Source organism: Suillus paluster (assembly GCF_016628075.1).
Source record: "Suillus paluster strain FC165 chromosome Unknown EDB91scaffold_84, whole genome shotgun sequence".
Lineage (NCBI taxonomy): Eukaryota > Fungi > Basidiomycota > Agaricomycetes > Boletales > Suillaceae > Suillus > Suillus paluster.
Genome location: NW_024537644.1, coordinates 101,688 through 119,036, shown reverse-complemented (window position 1 = coordinate 119,036; position 17,349 = coordinate 101,688). Strand labels below are relative to the sequence as shown.

At 49.6% G+C, this 17,349-nt stretch overlaps 7 protein-coding genes across 7 annotated transcripts; 3 read left to right on the top strand and 4 right to left on the bottom strand.

The window, feature by feature from the left end:
* Positions 1 to 14: 14 nt before the first annotated feature.
* On the bottom strand, positions 15 to 1,381 carry EDB91DRAFT_1161341 (uncharacterized protein). The gene is made up of 3 exons (XM_041319834.1): positions 822 to 1,381; positions 218 to 666; positions 15 to 162 (listed from the first exon to the last, which is right to left on the bottom strand). The coding sequence occupies exons 1-2, from the start codon at positions 1,021 to 1,023 to the stop codon at positions 218 to 220; spliced, it is 651 nt and encodes a 216-aa protein (XP_041172296.1). The 5' UTR covers positions 1,024 to 1,381; the 3' UTR covers positions 15 to 162.
* EDB91DRAFT_851104 (uncharacterized protein) lies at positions 1,266 to 2,464 on the bottom strand. Its single transcript, XM_041328607.1, has one exon. The coding sequence runs from the start codon at positions 2,216 to 2,218 to the stop codon at positions 1,574 to 1,576; it is 645 nt and encodes a 214-aa protein (XP_041172295.1). The 5' UTR covers positions 2,219 to 2,464; the 3' UTR covers positions 1,266 to 1,573.
* EDB91DRAFT_1161332 (uncharacterized protein) lies at positions 2,302 to 7,562 on the top strand. The gene is given in 12 exon segments (XM_041319833.1): positions 2,302 to 2,371; positions 2,403 to 2,412; positions 2,576 to 2,880; positions 2,939 to 3,007; positions 3,060 to 3,245; positions 3,297 to 4,204; positions 4,253 to 5,881; positions 5,931 to 6,527; positions 6,596 to 6,618; positions 6,638 to 6,816; positions 6,870 to 7,131; positions 7,212 to 7,562. The coding sequence occupies 11 exon segments, from the start codon at positions 2,403 to 2,405 to the stop codon at positions 7,553 to 7,555; spliced, it is 4,512 nt and encodes a 1,503-aa protein (XP_041172294.1). The 5' UTR covers positions 2,302 to 2,371; the 3' UTR covers positions 7,556 to 7,562.
* EDB91DRAFT_1161329 (acyl-CoA N-acyltransferase) lies at positions 7,563 to 8,498 on the bottom strand. Its single transcript, XM_041319832.1, has 5 exons — positions 8,328 to 8,498; positions 8,250 to 8,274; positions 8,108 to 8,198; positions 7,763 to 8,053; positions 7,563 to 7,715 (listed from the first exon to the last, which is right to left on the bottom strand). The coding sequence occupies exons 1-5, from the start codon at positions 8,378 to 8,380 to the stop codon at positions 7,624 to 7,626; spliced, it is 552 nt and encodes a 183-aa protein (XP_041172293.1). The 5' UTR covers positions 8,381 to 8,498; the 3' UTR covers positions 7,563 to 7,623.
* A 389-nt stretch (positions 8,499 to 8,887) lies between these two features.
* On the top strand, positions 8,888 to 10,266 carry EDB91DRAFT_1161327 (uncharacterized protein). Its single transcript, XM_041319831.1, has 7 exons — positions 8,888 to 9,174; positions 9,265 to 9,372; positions 9,498 to 9,540; positions 9,599 to 9,619; positions 9,697 to 9,728; positions 9,794 to 10,183; positions 10,248 to 10,266. The coding sequence occupies exons 1-6, from the start codon at positions 8,975 to 8,977 to the stop codon at positions 9,939 to 9,941; spliced, it is 552 nt and encodes a 183-aa protein (XP_041172292.1). The 5' UTR covers positions 8,888 to 8,974; the 3' UTR covers positions 9,942 to 10,183; positions 10,248 to 10,266.
* A 1,470-nt stretch (positions 10,267 to 11,736) lies between these two features.
* Positions 11,737 to 13,280, top strand: EDB91DRAFT_1161312 (uncharacterized protein). The gene is made up of 5 exons (XM_041319830.1): positions 11,737 to 12,095; positions 12,150 to 12,198; positions 12,227 to 12,419; positions 12,474 to 12,589; positions 12,669 to 13,280. Exons 1-5 carry the CDS (start codon positions 11,978 to 11,980, stop codon positions 13,048 to 13,050), a joined length of 858 nt encoding a protein of 285 aa, XP_041172291.1. The 5' UTR covers positions 11,737 to 11,977; the 3' UTR covers positions 13,051 to 13,280.
* A 1,723-nt stretch (positions 13,281 to 15,003) lies between these two features.
* Positions 15,004 to 17,277, bottom strand: EDB91DRAFT_1060458 (uncharacterized protein; the record flags this gene model as incomplete). Its single annotated transcript, XM_041314344.1, has 6 exons — positions 15,004 to 15,037; positions 15,093 to 15,179; positions 15,234 to 16,447; positions 16,496 to 16,618; positions 16,669 to 17,061; positions 17,110 to 17,277. The coding sequence occupies 6 exons, from the start codon at positions 17,275 to 17,277 to the stop codon at positions 15,004 to 15,006; spliced, it is 2,019 nt and encodes a 672-aa protein (XP_041172290.1).
* Positions 17,278 to 17,349: the final 72 nt, after the last annotated feature.

Sequence of the window (17,349 nt, the reverse complement as noted above, 5' to 3'; positions counted from 1 at the left end):
CCTTTACATGCCCAACGAGACCGTATTGATATGGTTTAGGGTTCAGCGCCGAGATCGAGCTTGTTCCTGTCACGCTCTCGGCGCACGGCAATGGGGGACTCGAATTCCTCATCCTGAAGAGCTTCTCTTTCAAATATGTCATCCCACGACCTACGTTTGCGGCTGAAGGAAAGGGGGAGAACGTAAACTCAGGAAACAAATACAGTTGTAGTGAGATTTACCAGAGGTACCACAGAGCGCTCACGATCGCGATCAATCCGACGAAACCGCCGATGACACCACCAATTATGGGGGCTACGTTTGTGCCTGAACTCGGAGTACTAGTGCCAGTACTGGTGATAGTTAGGCTTGAGATAACAGAGGCGGAGTAAACAGAAGATGGTGGTAGTGTGGATGTTGTAGTGATCACAGTTGGAACCACTTCGCCGTCTGAAAGAGTCGTAGAAGAGGCTTGGGTGATGACGGTCGGCGGAGGTGTGCTCTCTACGAGCACAGAGGTTGTCACTGCGCTGGGAGTTGGACTCGAAGTCGTTTCACTAGTTGTAGACAGTGATGTCTGCGACGGTGTCGAACCATCAGAGCAAGTGGCATAAAGAGTCTTCGTCGGCTGAGTCTGGGTGACTGGAACGGTAACGACCACGGGTACCTGGGCGGTGCTAACGCCGCCTTAAAGGAAAGAAAGCATCAGCGCCCATGTCAGAAGCAAGAGATGACCAAAATAACCGCGACTGGCAGGAAGCATCGGTGCCGTCAAACGGTCACACAACACCGCAGCCCGACAACGGCAGTATGATAGCAGCGACCAAAAATGAATTACACACCTCCAATGGTGTTCACCTGCGTGACCGCTGAACTTGAGATACATCCTGATCCACTCAAGGTAGCAGTGGCGATACAAGTTTGCTGCACAATAGTCGTGACTGTGGCTTGGTTGTTCGCTACACTCTGGGAGAGAGACGTAGAGGTCGTATAAGTGGTAATAGTGGTGTACTCCGTTGCAGTGGCAGACGGAGTGCAAGACATGGTCCCTGGTAAGGTAGGACAAAAGAATTCAAAGTAAGCTTACGCCTGGCAAGGTCCCGCAAAGAAGGGAGAAGAACAAGAAAGTCGAGTAAAAGAAAGAAAAGGCAGAAAAGGACAAGACAAGTGAAAAAAGGGAGAAATGGAGAAAGTAGGAGCAAACAAATCAGGAAACAAAAACAAAGGTAGAAGGTTGTAAAAAAGCAAGCACTAGTTGAAGGCACTGCTTCCCTGCCTTAAGTTCATTCTCGGGCCTCGGCATCGGGTCGGTCGTAAGATCATAGCGATATCTAAAAAGCGTAGCGCCTCAAGCTACTAAGGCCTAGGCTAGACACGACGGGTAAAACCAAGGCAACACGCATCCGGTGCGTGGATGCAAGTTCAACGTTCAACGTTCAACAACATCGTCAAAAGTATTACTGGTAAAAACTAGCATCAAGCACAACAACAAGAACCTAAGGTTGCACAGATAAAAGTACTGGAACTCCTGGTACGAATTCATTATCTGGAAGATAAATCATTAATGAAAATCACGAGTCCACCAATCAAAGAATTAATGTAAGCCTGGAACAGAAGGCATAGTGCCTGTACTCCTTCTCCACTGCCACTTGGTGTTGAGTTGCTCGACAGGCGCAACAACCTGCTTCTCTGGGGCTACCACTGCTTTCCCGTGCTCTGGCGTCATTTCCATCAGATGCTCCTGATCCTCCATTGGTCTGATGTCGAGAATGACATCCGTAAGGTGTTGCATAGGCTCCACCTGATTAACAAGCCCGTTCTTTTCTCTGACGCGCCGCCATAGGCTCGTCGTTGCGCTTTTCACGAGCTTCCCCAAAGTGATCAGCGGATCCTCAAGCAGTGGGTCTGCAGCAGGATCATTGGCCCACACAGACGGTCCTCGTTCGCTAACTGCACGTGCGGGACGTCTTCTCCGCGAACGGGCCGCCACCCCAAGCGGTAAAATTGAGCGCTTCCGGTTTGGGTCTGGTGATGGAAGCGGTGCGAATTTGATAGTTGGTATGTGCCCCAACGAATATGTGGATGAACGAGAGGGGTTTGATGAATTAGGGTTCGAGATTGTAGGGAAGGTTAATGATAAATCAAAGGATGGGGTATGCTCGGACGAGAGCTCGGAAGCAAGAATTTCTCGCACTTCTTCAGCATCATCGACGTGGAACTCGGGGGAGGGTATAGACATGTGGCCGGTATGCCCCTTGACGGAAATAAAAGAGTGTGTTGTCAAAGAATGTGATGTCTCTCAGAAACGAGATTTTTTTCGACCGGAAAGAAGCCGTCTAGGCAGAATACAGCTGCAGCCCAGTTGCAGTTGTAGAGATGAGGGGAAAAGTCGACCTTAGAAAAATGGTTTATTATTATATACCATGTCTCTCGGTAACGACCTGAGCTAGGCGCGGTCCAAGTGTCACTTGACTTACTTGACATTAGGAGCCAATCAGAAAGTTCGATTCGGAACCAATAGTAACGCTTCTGGCCGCACTTCCTGGAGTTTTGTTATTCTGCACCGCGGAGAAATAACCGAATGTCATGAGCACAGTGCGATCAGACAGTCATGTACAACAATTTGGTCGGAGGAGGTCCAATACTGCACAATCAATTCTTCGCAATCCCCCTGGAGCACCACCGCCACCTCTGAAGCTTAAGCTCGGAGATGTCAAAGTTCTCAATTCATGGGTACACGACCCGAAGGAGTCGTCCACCGCCATATTGAATCAAACATGGTTGCCCGGTGTAGCAGAGGGAGATATGCTGCAAGTCTCGGGTTGCAATGCAGGGGATGCTGCTGCTGGGTATCTGTTCATGGTTCCAAAGGACGAAGGCTGCTCGAAGTCCGCGTTACAGGTACCTGTTATGCCTCGGTCACCGTGAAGTCGTGCTCAGACGAGCCCTCTCGCAATAGATTTCACTTCCAAAGAATGTCGCAGACGCGTTTGGGATAAAGAACAATGGCGAAGTGACCGTCACGAAGGTAATTGCATTTTTGGCAAATTCGATCAAAGCCATGCTCACAATCGACTCAGGTGGACAAGCAGCAGTATTGCGCAGATTATATCGAATTCACATTTCAAGACCAATATCTTGGTCGAAATGAGATGTGGAGACTAGCCGAACACCTTGTAGGACAGTGTGTGTTTGTCGACCAAGACATTTCCTTCATAAGTGTGATTGCCGCCAAGATACAATCTATCTATGTCAAGGGTCGAAAGGTAGGTATATGTCTTCCCGCTTTCTTCATAAGCTCAAAGGCACATTCGCAGGTATCTGCAGGATACGTTACTGCCACTACCAAAGCAATGTACAGGTCTCTCTCCGCAAAGGTCACAATCTTTATTCAAGTCTGCCGTGAACTCTGGGAATTCGCGGGAGATGGCGAACGTTTCAATGAGAAAATCGTACACTCCTTTCTCCCTGCCCTATTTGCCAAGTGGCGCGAGGCTGGCACGAATCACACAGTGACTATTGTGCTTATCTCGAGGGTGTACTACGATGCCTCCGAATTAGAGTATGCCGCAGGGCCTCTAAGACGGGATGAAGACGGTCGATGGTACAAGGATTTCTACAAGGTTATTACTGATCTGGAGGTCATCCATGACTGGAAACCCACACTTGTGGCACTCAAAGTGTCCTTCTGGGCCTTCCAAAGGGACATTTTACTCACCCACCACTACCACCAAGCCACTGTCGAATCTACAGCACCGGAGCAAGCCAGACTTGTTGGCCAGCTATCGGATGCACATGACGGACCTATTTTGGAGGCTCTTAACCTGGGTCTCAACCCAAACGAAACGCACTACATCGATCGGTCGCTGTCAAACACTGGCGCGTCAACCATCCTCATCACCCCTGGTACAGGGTATTACAAAGTATCCAAACAATTACTCCGATTAACTACAACTCGCATGCTAGACCAGGGCTTCGGTTTGGATCTCGTATCATTAGCAAAACGTCCTCTACATCAGACTCCTATATTCGCGTTCCAGGGATACGAGCCACGCTTGGACAAGGACGGGAAGAATGGCGGTCGAGCCCTAGATCCGCTCTGGGGAGGTGACGAAGACCCAGACGAAACCAGGAGGTTGGAGAAGACTACGTTCTGGTGGGAACCATTCTGGATCGGTGTTTCCTTCTGGGATAGGCAAATGGATCTACCTTTTCGCGAGGACAGGTCTGTTGTTCGAGCTCATTTCCTCACCTTAACTGACGACAATCTCAGGTTCGTTGCCAGAGCAAAAATGCACGAGATACAGATGCTCGGGCTGCTTGAGCACGATGTCCTTTCTGGCATAGAGGTTCCATACCTCCCAGAGATACGTGATCCGTACTCCACGCCGCCACGAGACAGCTTTGCGGAAGATCGTGCTCCTACCCAAGCAGATGCTGACCACGCTGACATGGATATATTCGTCTTGAAGAAAGAGTCCCGGCCCCTCGCCAGTACCCGCACTTCATACGGCTCTTCTGCTGGGACTATTATTGCCTCATCCTATCGTTCATCGATCATGAATGAGAGACGGGGCCTAGCATCACAACGCAGTTCGATCGCGTCCACGCGTATCGCACCGATCGAAGAGAGCCCCAGAAGAATCATGATGGATCTACCTCCTGAAGGCAATGAAGACGGGTCGCTACCCTCCGTGACCGGATTCAACAATGTTAGCACATCTCCTTCGCAGTCCTCCATACGTTCAGTAAGAACAAACGCATCTATTACAACAACCAGCCACGGAAATGACCAGCAATCGCGCAACACGAACTCTTCCCGTTTGGCCAAAATTGCTACTTCTTGGTTCTACAATCCTTTCCAGAGAAACTCGAATGAATCTCAGACACCTCCTGTTTCTGCTTCATCAGTCATAGGTCCTACCCCTCCCCCCACTCCAAGCATGCGCGTCCCGATCGCGTCGAATCTCCCTGCTACACCTTCTGCTTCGCTTTCCCGCTCACCTCAGCCAATGGCCATATTGCACGGTGCATCTGGTCGATTGGCTCTGAGCAGAACGTATGAGGAAGAAAGCATGATTCCACCTCGAGGCTCCTTGAATCGTCACTCACCATTGAACACCCCTCCTCGTGATGAAGGCACCTTTGGGAAGAGGCGCAGTACAACATTGAACTCGCTAAACCTGCTCTTCTCGTCGTCATCCCCAGTGGCTCCTCGCACCAATCCATCACGACCACAGTCTGCAGTCTCGTACGCGCAGTCGTCACTTGCCAGACGCTGGCAGCATGTATTTCCTACACCCACGTACAAGCATGAGGTGAAGTGGAAGTCTATGGTCACGCCAGGGTGCCTTCCGCTCACGATGGACCACTTCCCCAGCAACTCGGAGCTGGAATTGTCATATGATGTCTTCTCGTATGACTTTGTCGTCGATCCATCCGAGATGCGCTCCTTCCTCGTGAAGCCGCCTTCTGTTCAGGGGAACACTGAAGAAGTGCGACGTGCGTGGGCACTCACTGTGATGCGTGGGATGGTCGCCGTTCGACTTGCACAAGGGTTCCAGTTTGTTCTACGACCACCTAAAACGGGTGATGCTGAAGACCATACTGCCATGCGGCGGACGAAATCTTTCATGGGCGAGGATGATGCCTCCCCAAAGCCAGCTGGGGCAGCAGAAGTTCTCAGGTCTACCAACGTGCCTGTTTACTTGAGCATGAGCAACGAGATACATCGGATATCTTATACCGGCGAGGCGATCCAGGTGAGGCGATATGTGAGAAGGATGCCGCCGACACAACCCTTTGAGTATGAGTGTCTCATCTGGCCCAAGCTTGGGGTGGGGTATACGGAGTTGAAGACGAAGTTCGTCTCACATGGGCTGGAAAATTTCGGCTGGAATAGGTCGGTGTTTGTGGCTTCTGGACGATGTCATAACCCTGATCTCTTCCAGATTGGACATGCTGGTTGCTGGCTATGAACACCAGTTTAATGAATCCTTGAGATACTGGCGGACTCGATTCGTGGTCATTCCGACCGTTGTCCCCGAGGGTAACGTGGGCCCTTCTGGAGAGAAGCTTAATGAAGAAGAAATCAGGCTTATGGGGATCGACAAGCTTGCCGAAATATTCACAAAATTGCGGTGGCAACCTCCGGATGAACGTGGTTCACCCGTTGCACCCGTGCGCGTCCTTCCTACGACGCTCGGCCCCGTACACTCGGTCATGGACGAGTCGCTGATGGCACAACTCGACGAGATACACGCCGCAGGACCGCTGAAGAAGAAAATGCAGAGCACCAGGGAAATCGCAGACACCTCTCTTTCGATGGTTGCGAAACTCATGCGTGAAGAGGATGGCGTGCCGATCAAGTTTCATCAGTGGCATGGGGCGAAATATCCTGATTCTTTCACTGGGTTTGACTTTGTTTCGTGGCTTGTGCGCGAGTTCCGGGATGTATCGTCGAGAGAGCAAGGTGCTGAATGGGGAGCGAGGCTCCTTGAACAAGGGTTATTTTCTCACTGCCGAGGCCGCCATGGCTTGCTTGACGGGTCAGTTCTTTGGATGTTTCACGCATAACTACAATATAATATTGAACTCGTTTGTCATTCCACAATAGGCACTACTTCTATCAGCTAAACGGTGAATACGCGACCGTCAGCTACTCCGAGAGGAGGATGGATCAAGCAATCTCGTTACATTGCGGATGAGGTTGGCGTCACTAGACCAGGGGGATATTACCCATCCAGTCTTAGTAGACCCATTGGGACCGGTCCCAGGCGGAACAGGAAGTGTCTGATCCTCAGCCAAACCATGATCATCGACATCGACCCCACGAAGGTACGCAAACTTGTGCTCTGCGAATTCACTGGACATATGTCATTTATACGCAGCGGAGTGACCAGGCTGAATCGGTAGTTCTTCACCACGACATCATTCAAAACCCTGGGACAATCTTTCACTTCGAGTTGCAATGGATCGGATCCACTGCTCGTTGCATTGAAGACTCGCTTCGGCAATGGAGTCGGGCGATTGAGAGGTATGGCCTCAAATTGGTCGAGGCCTACGTCACGGAAATCGGCGACATCCGAGAACGCAACGCGTTCCAGTCTTGCTTCCCTTTGCGTTTGGTAATACCACCACCCATCGTTCCAGGTCTCGACAAACGGGTACCTGAAGGAACGCACACAACAGCATTACTTCGAGTATGCGCTTCTGAAACGCTTTGACTTCAGTCCTCGATGTGGAAGCCACAAACCTATATCCGAAGGATGTAGACGTCTCCTACTCTTATCGCCGAGCACCATTCAAACATTCGCAATTCATACATCGGTCAGGTGTCGCCTTTGTGCAAGTTATAGGTGGTTCGCAGGGACTCCTGTTCCTGACTAACCGATTGTTGGGTCCAGGTCGCATGGGTAGTGCAATGAAGAGTAAGGAACAGAGACCCGAAGCTGCGGCTGAAGAGATTCGGATAAAATTAGAGAAGTTCTGCTCAGATGAAGCCGTATTGACGAAGTTTTATGATGAGGAGCTGGCTGCTCTTGGGCCAGACGACCCTCCACCACTTAGTATATGATATATTTCGATGCATTGCAATGGAAGTAGTGGTTTGTGAGCGAGAATCCGCGAAATGTATCTACCTGTTTACGAAACATCATGAGCGCTGACTATCATATCTCGACCATTAGGCCGTATAGATCGTCGTGCCACGTCTCGGGACAGAGATTTTCGCATATCTATCAGACATCAATATCATCCAAAGCATCAGTGCACACATACGTACCAAACGCGTCTTCCTCGTCTCTTCCATCCTTCCCTAACCCCAGATTACCGTAGTATTCTCTGACTCGTCGGTATACGCTGTATCCCATACCCTCGTACATTTTGATGGCCAGTGTATTGTTACAGCGAACATAAAGATCCACGTAGAATCCTTTGTATGTCTCGTCTGAAGTGATTTCGAGACGTTGGCACATGTTTTTTGCTAGAGATAGACGTCGGTACTCGGGAGCGACGGAGACTGCTGTGATGTGCCCATGCCAATCTGCTTGTGCACCTTCAGCCTTCCCAAGAACTTTCAAAAACGTTTGATTCGTATCGGCTGCAAATATAAGAGTGATTCACGCACTATAGCCTTGCAATCGGCCGCTTGGAGCTTCTTGGGTGAAACAGAGGTCTGACCAGCGGTGAAGGTAGGTTAGGTAGAAGGTGATGCCATACTGTTTGGGACAAATTGTGAGACGAAATGGAGGAAGTTACGAGCGATTCACAGTTTCCGTCCAGACGTCCAAATTACTTGTGAGCTTTATTGAGTATATGATGCGTAAGTAAAAGTATGGTGGACCTACATGTTGTTGAACTTGAACAGATCGCTGGCTTTGAAAGGCCTGAGGACGCTCATTGCGATGAGTTGATGGACAGAAGCTGAGCAAACAGGATATTACTATGAAGTGTAGTGGTAAGGAAGCGGGTGATTGAAATTTGACACAGCCCTCTCACAGCTGACGTACAGCTGTAGTATAAACAACTACTTACTAGTATGTACTTACTGCTAGTCCCGTAGTACTACCAGTACCAAGGAAGTACTTATCATGTACATTGTATACCAAATGTATAATAATTATTATCATAGAGTCCATGACACAGGGCATTAGGGTACTTCCTGGTGTTCGACTTCCAACAATTTGAAGTCAGGTTTACTTGGACATCTAGCGCTCTGATTTGAAAAACAACAACTTCCTAGCACCTTCAGCTTCTATCGGGACCCGCGGGATATACATTAAACCCGGAATTAGCTAGTCAGATCTACACAATCTTCCTTGAAGGAACATGAAGTAAGTGTCCAAATTCGTGTCAACAGCCTTGGTTCCTAATAACAACAAACACCTACTAGCAGTGCACGGAGTCCTAGCAAATTCTGCACCCAAACCACTCACACACGCACCCAAGACCCCAGGGCCCTTCAGTGAAGTTGGCTCGATTTCTGACATTTGCAATGTATCAACAGTTCTCCGCTACATCATCCAACGATTATGGACAAATGATAATGTCGGCGCCTGCTGCAGGCCCTAGCACTGTAGCACCACATGCAACTACTACCGCTCCCCCACCAGCACTGCCAAAATCGCAGCCGCTTGTGGCGACCGGCAATTGGACGACTGAACTCGTACAGCTTGCAAAGACCGCTGAACTCAAGTAAGTCGCGTTGTGCGCGTCGTTGAACTGGATCGGGCTCCTTATTGCCCTGCCATCGTATTTGTACAATACTGATTTGGCTGTGGGCAGAAAACATTCCCTGACGCTGCAACTGCATACTGCTAATATAGTTGCTGCTCATAATACCCTGGAACAAAAGGATAAGGCAATTCAAGATATCAAAGAACAGAAAAACCGGTATGCATTAAATTTTCAATTGGTCAATCTGTCATACAACCTATCGTGGCCGTTTCTGACTGTGGTGCTTCGTTCATGTCTAATTCTATATATTACCGACGGTGATTGTTAATCGTCCTGTGCAGATTGGATAGTGAACGTGCACGACTACTTAGTGCGCTAGCAGAGGTATCCACTAAGATCCTTGTCTTCTATCATTAATCTAATACAGTCGCCGCTTTGACAGATAAACGTAGACCGTGACAAGGTCAGTTCCCTCGACGGTATTCAACATGCCATTTAAGGATAGTGCTCACATGTTATCTTTCACACCCTTCCCCATAGGTGGATCTCCTCGAAGCATCCATCACACGGGAGTACGTACTCCTTCCCACGTCTCTTATCCCCCCGCAGTTTGTCCTCATTGACTGGGGCGTTACAGATGTACGGATTTGAGGCAACAAATCCAAACCCTCCAAGAAGGCGAATATGCTATCGCAAAAGCGGACGTTGATCGCTTGCGGGCCGAGCTCGGTCAGCCCCCGCTCCCCCCACTCCAAACCAAGCTCGATGAGAAGACGTCTCAGTAAGTCTCATATGTTCCACCCGGTCGTGATTTTAGAGCCGTTTCTGCCTGATACGTTCGGTCCGGCACGGATCGCCGGAAATGCTGCGGTACTACCACGCTCCGATAGAGGAGCGTGGCGATCCTTATTCGTCGCACGGCGGGATCGGGCGTGCCAATTCTGCGCACTCTGGAGCGCCGCCTTGCACTATTCTGGTCTGTGTCGGCGTATATTAACTCCCCGCTATTCCCTTAACAGGTATCTGCGTGATCGCCGGGTAAATGGTGAAAAACGCACTTCGAGCGACAGTCAACCCGACTACCAACCTAGCACTACCAAACGCCCACGAGGTCGGCCCAAGGGCAGCAAAAACCGTGGTGGCAAAGCAGGTGGTAACGCACCTAGTGGAAGTGCGAGTACTAGTGGAAGTGCCGTGACAGGGGGCGCAGCATGATTGACGAATGACAGCTGCCAAGGGACGCGATTTGGTGTGTAATGACTTGGCGAAAGAAGATGAAGGCAGGTCCTACGCGGGTCTCGACCATGTGCGTTGGTTTTGAGTTGTCTTCGCTTAAATGACGGTGGGCTTTGTGCGTTTTGGTGTTGTGACTTGGCGACTCGGTGCAGGGACACAGTCGATGTGGAATCATATGTATTCCTGCGGAACCAGGCTGTACATGATATATGAACCTTTTGACCTCCTTGGGGGTGACTGACGTGACTGATCAATGATTTGCCCCCTGGGATGCTGTGTCGTGATCTTATTCAACGGCTATCTTTGTGCCTTGGTCAGAGCGCTGACGACCACGCTAGGTGGTGAAACTTGACTCCACGTTAGAATCGGCCCTTCGCTAGATGCACATGACTACTATGTCAAACTGCCAAGAGACGAACAATAATTTTGACTAGAATACCGAGCAAACCAACCATGTGCATGATGCGGAGCACAGAAATCGCCGCAAGTGATGTGTGTTCCTTAGATCGTGACCAGTCCAAGTGTTCCTGTGTATGTGAATTAAAGTACCCCTTGCTTTAGGATCGGATAACGCCACACGCCCATTGACATGGGATCGTCGAATGCATCGACGTCTAGAAGGAGTAGGGTAGCTCCAAAGTTGTAGATTTGCAAGGACAATCGACTTGTATATCCGACTCGGACGCTAGAAGGCAAGATACCCTACAATCTCTTATCGGTAAGTGGAGATGCATTATTGACCCGCAACAATCGCAGCTAAGGGTGCTTTGAGCGCAGGAGATCGTCGATGGCTCAGAACATTCCCCTTCTACACGGATCCCGTGTCAGCATGACGGGATTCTACCGTACCGGCCATCGATAGCACAGTACCCGACGTGTCTAAGCTCGTTCTGGGGGTAACATGACGCTCAGATTCTAAATCCATCGTGTATGGGGGACGAAGTGGCGGGAAATTACGACTTATTATAGCTACTTGGACAGAAGATTCCATATTCGCGTTATACGGTAGGTGGGTATTCTGGTAAAGCAGCTGGCCGGTATACTTAAATGGTTGGGAACCGAAGGATCTGGTATTCCGAGTAAGTGACTGGAAGTGACGCATTGATGATTAATCTGATTCGGATACGAACGTTGGTTGTGACTCGGCAAGAGGTGATGTTGATAAACCGGCGGGATGATTCATGTCATGTGGTAAGGCAAGTCAATCATTACGCAGAGCACGGCAGAGAGCGGTCGTATCGGCAAATGACACTGCGGGCGTTACGGTGCTGTGCCGCAGGGTGCCGAATCAGCGATCTAATATTAAATCCTAATTTAGTAATATTTAGTAATAAAACTCATTTAGCGGCGGTGGCGATTCGTCACTTAGCAGTGAAAAGCCGAAACGATTACATATGCCATCCCCCGGCCCTTTCTAATCGCTGTTCATGTCACTTGTCCTTTTTAGTAAGTAACCGATCCGGCTCTCTTGCTGTTCCTCCCATCCGGTGTCCCTTTATATACCACACAATCTATCCAACATGAATACCCCACAGCTGTCTCCGCCTCAGGCATTACCTGCCATCAGCATATCTTACAGACAGTCATGGTTGCTTCAACAACAACTTCTTCTCCAATTCATAAGGCAAGCCTTGTAGATCCTGCTCTACATTCACCTGCTCTCTTGGAGCTCCTTGAGATTAAACTTGCACGACCTGTTATCGGTATGTTCTCTCTTTTCTTCCAACGTCTTATATTCATCCTAACACGTAACCTAGAATATGTCGTTGATTGTGTAGTAGATACTGTCGACTATGCTATGGGGCCGTCCATCATCATCTCGTCGTGGTCGCAGCATGTCTCGCCACTCAGAGCACACCAAATTCACTACCTTCGTTTCGAATGTCCTCACTCGAGCAGAAGTTACCATTCCTACACTCCTCGTATCACTCGTCTACATCAATCGCGCTAAACCTCACTTGCAAATCGCCCTGGAAGAGTGGGCGTGTGAGCGCGTCTTTCTTGGCGCTATAATGGTTGCCAGCAAGGTACATCGCTTTACTTCCCATGCCACTAACCCCTAACTGACTTCTCCGTGACAGTTTACAAATGATTCCACTCTTAAAAACGTTCACTGGGCTCTTTGTACCGGTGTTTTCGGAAAACGCGATGTTGGTCGAATCGAGCGAGAATTTCTCGATGTTCTCGATTTTGATCTGTCTGTTACCGAAGATGACATTTTGAGTCCACCACGATGGCCTGTCTTCAGTCGCTCTTCCTTCCCACGACTTTCGTAGACTCGCAGACCACACCCCATCACACGCACACGCACACTCACATTACCCTTCACACCATGCACATTGCCCAGATTTGGACCCGTCTAGCCCCGAGTCTTCGTCTTCTGGGAGCTCGCCTCAGCCGCTCACTCCCGAGGCTCTGGCGAACCCTTCATTCAATCCTGTTGTCAAGTCACAACACGAGGGTATGGAACTAGTAGTTCCGCCCCCACCACCTCCGAAGAAGTCGCGTCACCCTTCATCTACACTTGACTTGCTACGCGCATTTCCTCTTCCCATACCTTATTCGAATTCCCGTTCTCAGCCTTCTGCTTCTCATAAGCCGCACAATCGTTATTCGCATTTCCCTTTCAAGAACCCAGTGACGCAAGTTGCTGCATAATTATATTTCTCCAAACACAACGTCATTTTTTACGATGACGATCTTTGTTCGTTTCTCTTCTTAAACTTATTATGTGGTGTCGCAATATTTTTTTTAGACCTATTCCACATCAGCCTCGTGCTCAAAAGCTTATCGTCGCATACTATCAGTCAATACTATGATCGTCATTGTTTATCTCGCTCCAACCACATGTTTAATTGAACCTGACACGTCCACTCCACGCAACTACAAGTCCGGTCGAGAATTTGCCACGTTTCAATTGAGAAAGTGCATGCAAATCATACTACCAAGAGTCACATCCACATGCATCACACAACAAGCGCCCGATCTCCGAAGTCCGAGCTTCTCCACTTCTTTACTGCCTGCCACCTTCTCACTCGGTCGCGAACCACGCCCACATTACGAGCCTGAGGCGAGGACCGGCCATCACTCAAAATTTATCGGATTCCAAACCAGTGGTGAATGAAACGCGGATGTCGTGCGAGAACAACCTAGAACAACACGCTACCGATGAGGAAAACATTCAAGTCAGTTTTGTTTTTCACCGACCGCACTTTTACACAATCTTGCTTACTCTCGCGCGAAATGACGAAAAAGGAAATCATCTCATCCTCCAGCCAACGGCCAATTTCGACTTGTCAATGTTATCAGCCGAAAGCTTCCAATCGTGTAACGAATTCAACGTATGCCGCAAGTTTACTTGATCCAATCGAGGCGTCCGCGTCAATATCTCAATTCTCACAAGAATCAAGGACACGATGAAGTCAACGAGTTACTCACCCCATACGATCGGGGCACACGCGTTGTCTCGAGTTCAACACGCCTGCGAGTCACAAATATAACATCGGCGGCATCTCAGGAACACTATATACCCTCAGACCAAACAACCGCGAATCTCGGAATGGTAGGGTCTCGTCCGTCGGAAAGACACATGGGGCTTGGCGTGGGCTGGGGGCGTGACCTAATAACCATTGACAAGTGATTTGGTGTGACTCGTCTTGAAGGCTTGGGATTTTTCGTTCCGATGATGGGCGTCCATCAGTGGGAGAGGGTTTGTCATGACTCATGCGTCGCTTCTGGTGGGCTGGCCGGCCCTTGCGTGACGCCGCAGCATCCGTGTACCGTGCCGACGCTGCGGGAGATATCGCTCGAGTAATTCGACGCAGCATTTTACTTTCTGTGCACGGGGGCGCCCGAGTCACGATATGCCGACTCAGCGGCTGATTGGCCCTTCAATCCTGTGCGTCTTGGCCGGCGTGTCGTGTGCTGTTATGAGCAGTGCCGTGTCGACGCTGCGGGAGATATTTCTCGAGTCGACATGACGCAGCACAGGAGGCGCCCGAGGCACGATGTGCCGCGTCAGCGGCTGATTGGCCTTGAATCCTGTACGTCCTGGCCGGTGTACCATGTGCTATTACGAGTAGTTGTCTTGACAGGTGGTACTACTCGGCCAATAGATTATCTCAACTGAGGTTATGTGGCCTTTGCGTATTTTTGCTATTCCACTCAATCCGTTTAAGGGATGATGCATGATGCATGATGGCATCCCGGGCTTCGTAGCTATCTTTTTCGATGGCTTTACTATGAACGGTTCCGCAGTGTTGACTAGTGGTGATTGTCCACCTGCTTCATATTTGCAATTGCCCTTCCAACGTATGCTAACGGGGTTAGTGGCGTATCATTTGTTTGAACTGAGATGATATTCGTTGTTTGGACACTTCTGTGCTAGTTCAGATTGGCATTCTTCCCTTCGTACGTGCGACCTTGTAAGTGCATCCTTGTCAACGAGGCCGGCTCTTCTCTGTGTGCACCTTCTCTGTGTGCGTTATCTGCCATCTGCAAGAATAGAGCACAGTACTAACAGGACAAATAGATATTTACGATCCACGACAGGAATAGCGACTACTGATGTAATGTTACATTGTTGAAATCCATACAAGAAAACCATGGAGTTTAAGGGATGTAGATCTTCGAATATCCGTCCACACTTGAGGAAATGAAATATCAAATGAAGGTTCTTATTAGCCAGCAAAGACACTCACATTCTTCGACAGCAAGGACACGTGTGTGTGGATGCAGACGAACGAGATGCGAGATTTTCGCGGCAGTCGTCGCACAACGCGAGACATCTGCCAGACGAGTGTCAGATCGATTCTCAAGATAAATCACGCAGTGTCACTTACCGACATGGCCAACATATGATTTGCCGTGGCTCGACAGTGCATATAACACAATTTCTCCTTGCTTCGTTTTGTGATTCTTCATGCATTCCAGTTCCGCTGGAAGATGTTCGTCGGGTTGCAGCAATGTCGGTCCAATCGCTGAGGCTGTTGCTGCGTTGAGAAGGTGCTGACATCAGATGCTGGAATCGCTGTCTTGTCATTGGCAACGATGAATTATCAGTCATGTGTGCCAACAAGACCGAGGTAGAAGTCACGGCCGAGGGAGCGGAAGAGAGGTCCGAAAACAAGCTGACGGTTTCGTTGGCGTCTTGCTGTGAATCTTCTTCAACGTAATCTTCGTCATCACCATGCTCAGACCTCGACGAAGTGGGGCTAGTGGAGCCGTTGCGCTCGGTCTCCGAGGGGTGATATTCTAAATCTTCGTCATCTTCGTCCTCGTGCATGGGTTCTCCTCTCATGAATCTTTCGTACAATTCTTCCTCGTCATCTTCGGTATCTAAGTCTTGATTCCGCTCGCTCCTGACCGCAATGCGTCGAGGAGGAAAGTTGGGGGGCCTTAGCGACCTCCATCTGAGTACATTCCAAACCTTCATTATCAGCCCCTTGACGCATCGCGCCGCACCCACTGCAAGTCTCGCAAGCTCTCTGCACCAAACCATATCTAACCAAATATCCCCTCCAGTTGACGTGACCCTGACAGTTTTGATTTCATTGACAAAGCCCTTCTTGAAACGACGGTGTTTGATGGAGCCTTCGACAGCCGGAGAGAGCGAGGTAACCCCCAAGCGATTCAGCTCCACAGTCCCGAGCTCGTTCAAAGGAGGGGGCATGACCGCGGCGACACCTCCTACTTGGTTCCCAAGGCCCAATACGCTCGACGTCTCGAGGCTTGCTGTACCCATGCGCAGCAACGCGACCGAGAAGTCTTCATCCCACTTTGGAAGAAGAGCAGATTCATGGCCGAATAGGACACGGGACACCGTACCCTCCGTGGCAATTTGAGTAAAGACATTGAGGAAAAGGGCTAGAAATACGATCGCTAGAAGGGTAGATTCAAACAAGCAAGGCACATAGTTGAGCAGAGGATAAGATGAATCTGATAGCCATAGGACTGAATGGAAATGGGCGAGTCCAAGGAAGGTAACAAACGCCGACGGAAACAGGCGATGGGATGACCAATCTTGCCTGATCCCGATCAAGTGGACAATTGCAAGCTAGAAATTGTTGGTTATCAACCTGTGAGGCGAGGCGAGGCAGCGAACCTGAAGCAAAGGTAATATGATGGTAAATATTACGTGCTTGTCTGGCCGTGAAGTCGAGCCTTCGAGCTTTATCCCGTGTGTGACTGGGGAAGAGTAGGTGTGCAAAAGAAATGCATAACCGAGCTTTTCATCACGTAAGTGACCGAATGTTGCATATTGCGCTAGAACCCCACCAAATTAAAGGGGGAAGGGCGGTGCGCTCCCCCTTCCAAACCATGTGTTAGCCCTTCCATGCATAAGACGCCACAGACGGCGCAAAAGGTGGACCAGCAGAGGTCTGCCGTTTCTCTTTGAGCGACATAAGTTCCCACTGACTGCAACCACAAGTTCCATGTTGGAAACTTGTCTGCTGCTTGAGCGATAACAATGACCCATATAAAGAGCATCTTGAAGACCAAGTATAGTGAAGGCGAACGCAGCACAAGACGACATATTGAAGACGACAAATCCAGTGGGAAGACCGTAGGTATGGCAAAGTGCAGGAACGCACTGCGCCGTGAGATGCGAGAGAACAATTGATGCCTAGGAGGAACTACGATATTCCGTATACGATGGAGGAGAACCGCCTGGTATCACGTCAGTCGCAGAACACATTTCTCGCAGTCACAACACACCATCGTGAATAACCCAAGAACATACCACGACGTCAGAAAGCTCCATGGACCTGGTAAAGGGGTGGATATGGGTGGAGGAGACTGTAGTATAAATATTCCATTGGCAGACTTTCTTGTGAAGGCGAAGGAGTTCTCCGAGCTGTGTACCCATCTGTCGTCTGTGCTCATGCGACCAAGCAAGCGAACTGGGAAGGTTAATAGTGTGGAGGATGCTTGGGCAATACTTGACTTTGCCATCCT

What these genes read in the sequence shown, in the direction of transcription:
- EDB91DRAFT_1161341 (XM_041319834.1), bottom strand. Translation starts at nt 1,023, where the DNA reads ATGTCTTGCACTCCGTCTGCCACTGCAACGGAGTACACCACTATTACC. An exon ending in GCAGGTGAACACCATTGGAG is followed by an intron (nt 667 to 821) that starts GTGTGTAATTCA and finishes CTTTCCTTTAAG; the next exon opens with GCGGCGTTAGCACCGCCCAG.
- EDB91DRAFT_851104 (XM_041328607.1), bottom strand. Translation starts at nt 2,218, where the DNA reads ATGTCTATACCCTCCCCCGAGTTCCACGTCGATGATGCTGAAGAAGTG.
- EDB91DRAFT_1161332 (XM_041319833.1), top strand. An exon ending in CTACCTTTTCGCGAGGACAG is followed by an intron (nt 4,205 to 4,252) that starts GTCTGTTGTTCG and finishes CGACAATCTCAG; the next exon opens with GTTCGTTGCCAGAGCAAAAA. An exon ending in ACCACCACCCATCGTTCCAG is followed by an intron (nt 7,132 to 7,211) that starts GTCTCGACAAAC and finishes CTTTGACTTCAG; the next exon opens with TCCTCGATGTGGAAGCCACA.
- EDB91DRAFT_1161329 (XM_041319832.1), bottom strand. Translation starts at nt 8,380, where the DNA reads ATGAGCGTCCTCAGGCCTTTCAAAGCCAGCGATCTGTTCAAGTTCAAC. An exon ending in CTGTTCAAGTTCAACAACAT is followed by an intron (nt 8,275 to 8,327) that starts GTAGGTCCACCA and finishes AAAGCTCACAAG; the next exon opens with TAATTTGGACGTCTGGACGG. An exon ending in CGGCCGATTGCAAGGCTATA is followed by an intron (nt 8,054 to 8,107) that starts GTGCGTGAATCA and finishes CGTTTTTGAAAG; the next exon opens with TTCTTGGGAAGGCTGAAGGT.
- EDB91DRAFT_1161327 (XM_041319831.1), top strand. Translation starts at nt 8,975, where the DNA reads ATGTATCAACAGTTCTCCGCTACATCATCCAACGATTATGGACAAATG. An exon ending in GCAAAGACCGCTGAACTCAA is followed by an intron (nt 9,175 to 9,264) that starts GTAAGTCGCGTT and finishes GGCTGTGGGCAG; the next exon opens with AAAACATTCCCTGACGCTGC. An exon ending in GAAGCATCCATCACACGGGA is followed by an intron (nt 9,729 to 9,793) that starts GTACGTACTCCT and finishes GGGGCGTTACAG; the next exon opens with ATGTACGGATTTGAGGCAAC.
- EDB91DRAFT_1161312 (XM_041319830.1), top strand. Translation starts at nt 11,978, where the DNA reads ATGGTTGCTTCAACAACAACTTCTTCTCCAATTCATAAGGCAAGCCTT. An exon ending in ACTTGCACGACCTGTTATCG is followed by an intron (nt 12,096 to 12,149) that starts GTATGTTCTCTC and finishes CACGTAACCTAG; the next exon opens with AATATGTCGTTGATTGTGTA. An exon ending in CTATAATGGTTGCCAGCAAG is followed by an intron (nt 12,420 to 12,473) that starts GTACATCGCTTT and finishes TCTCCGTGACAG; the next exon opens with TTTACAAATGATTCCACTCT.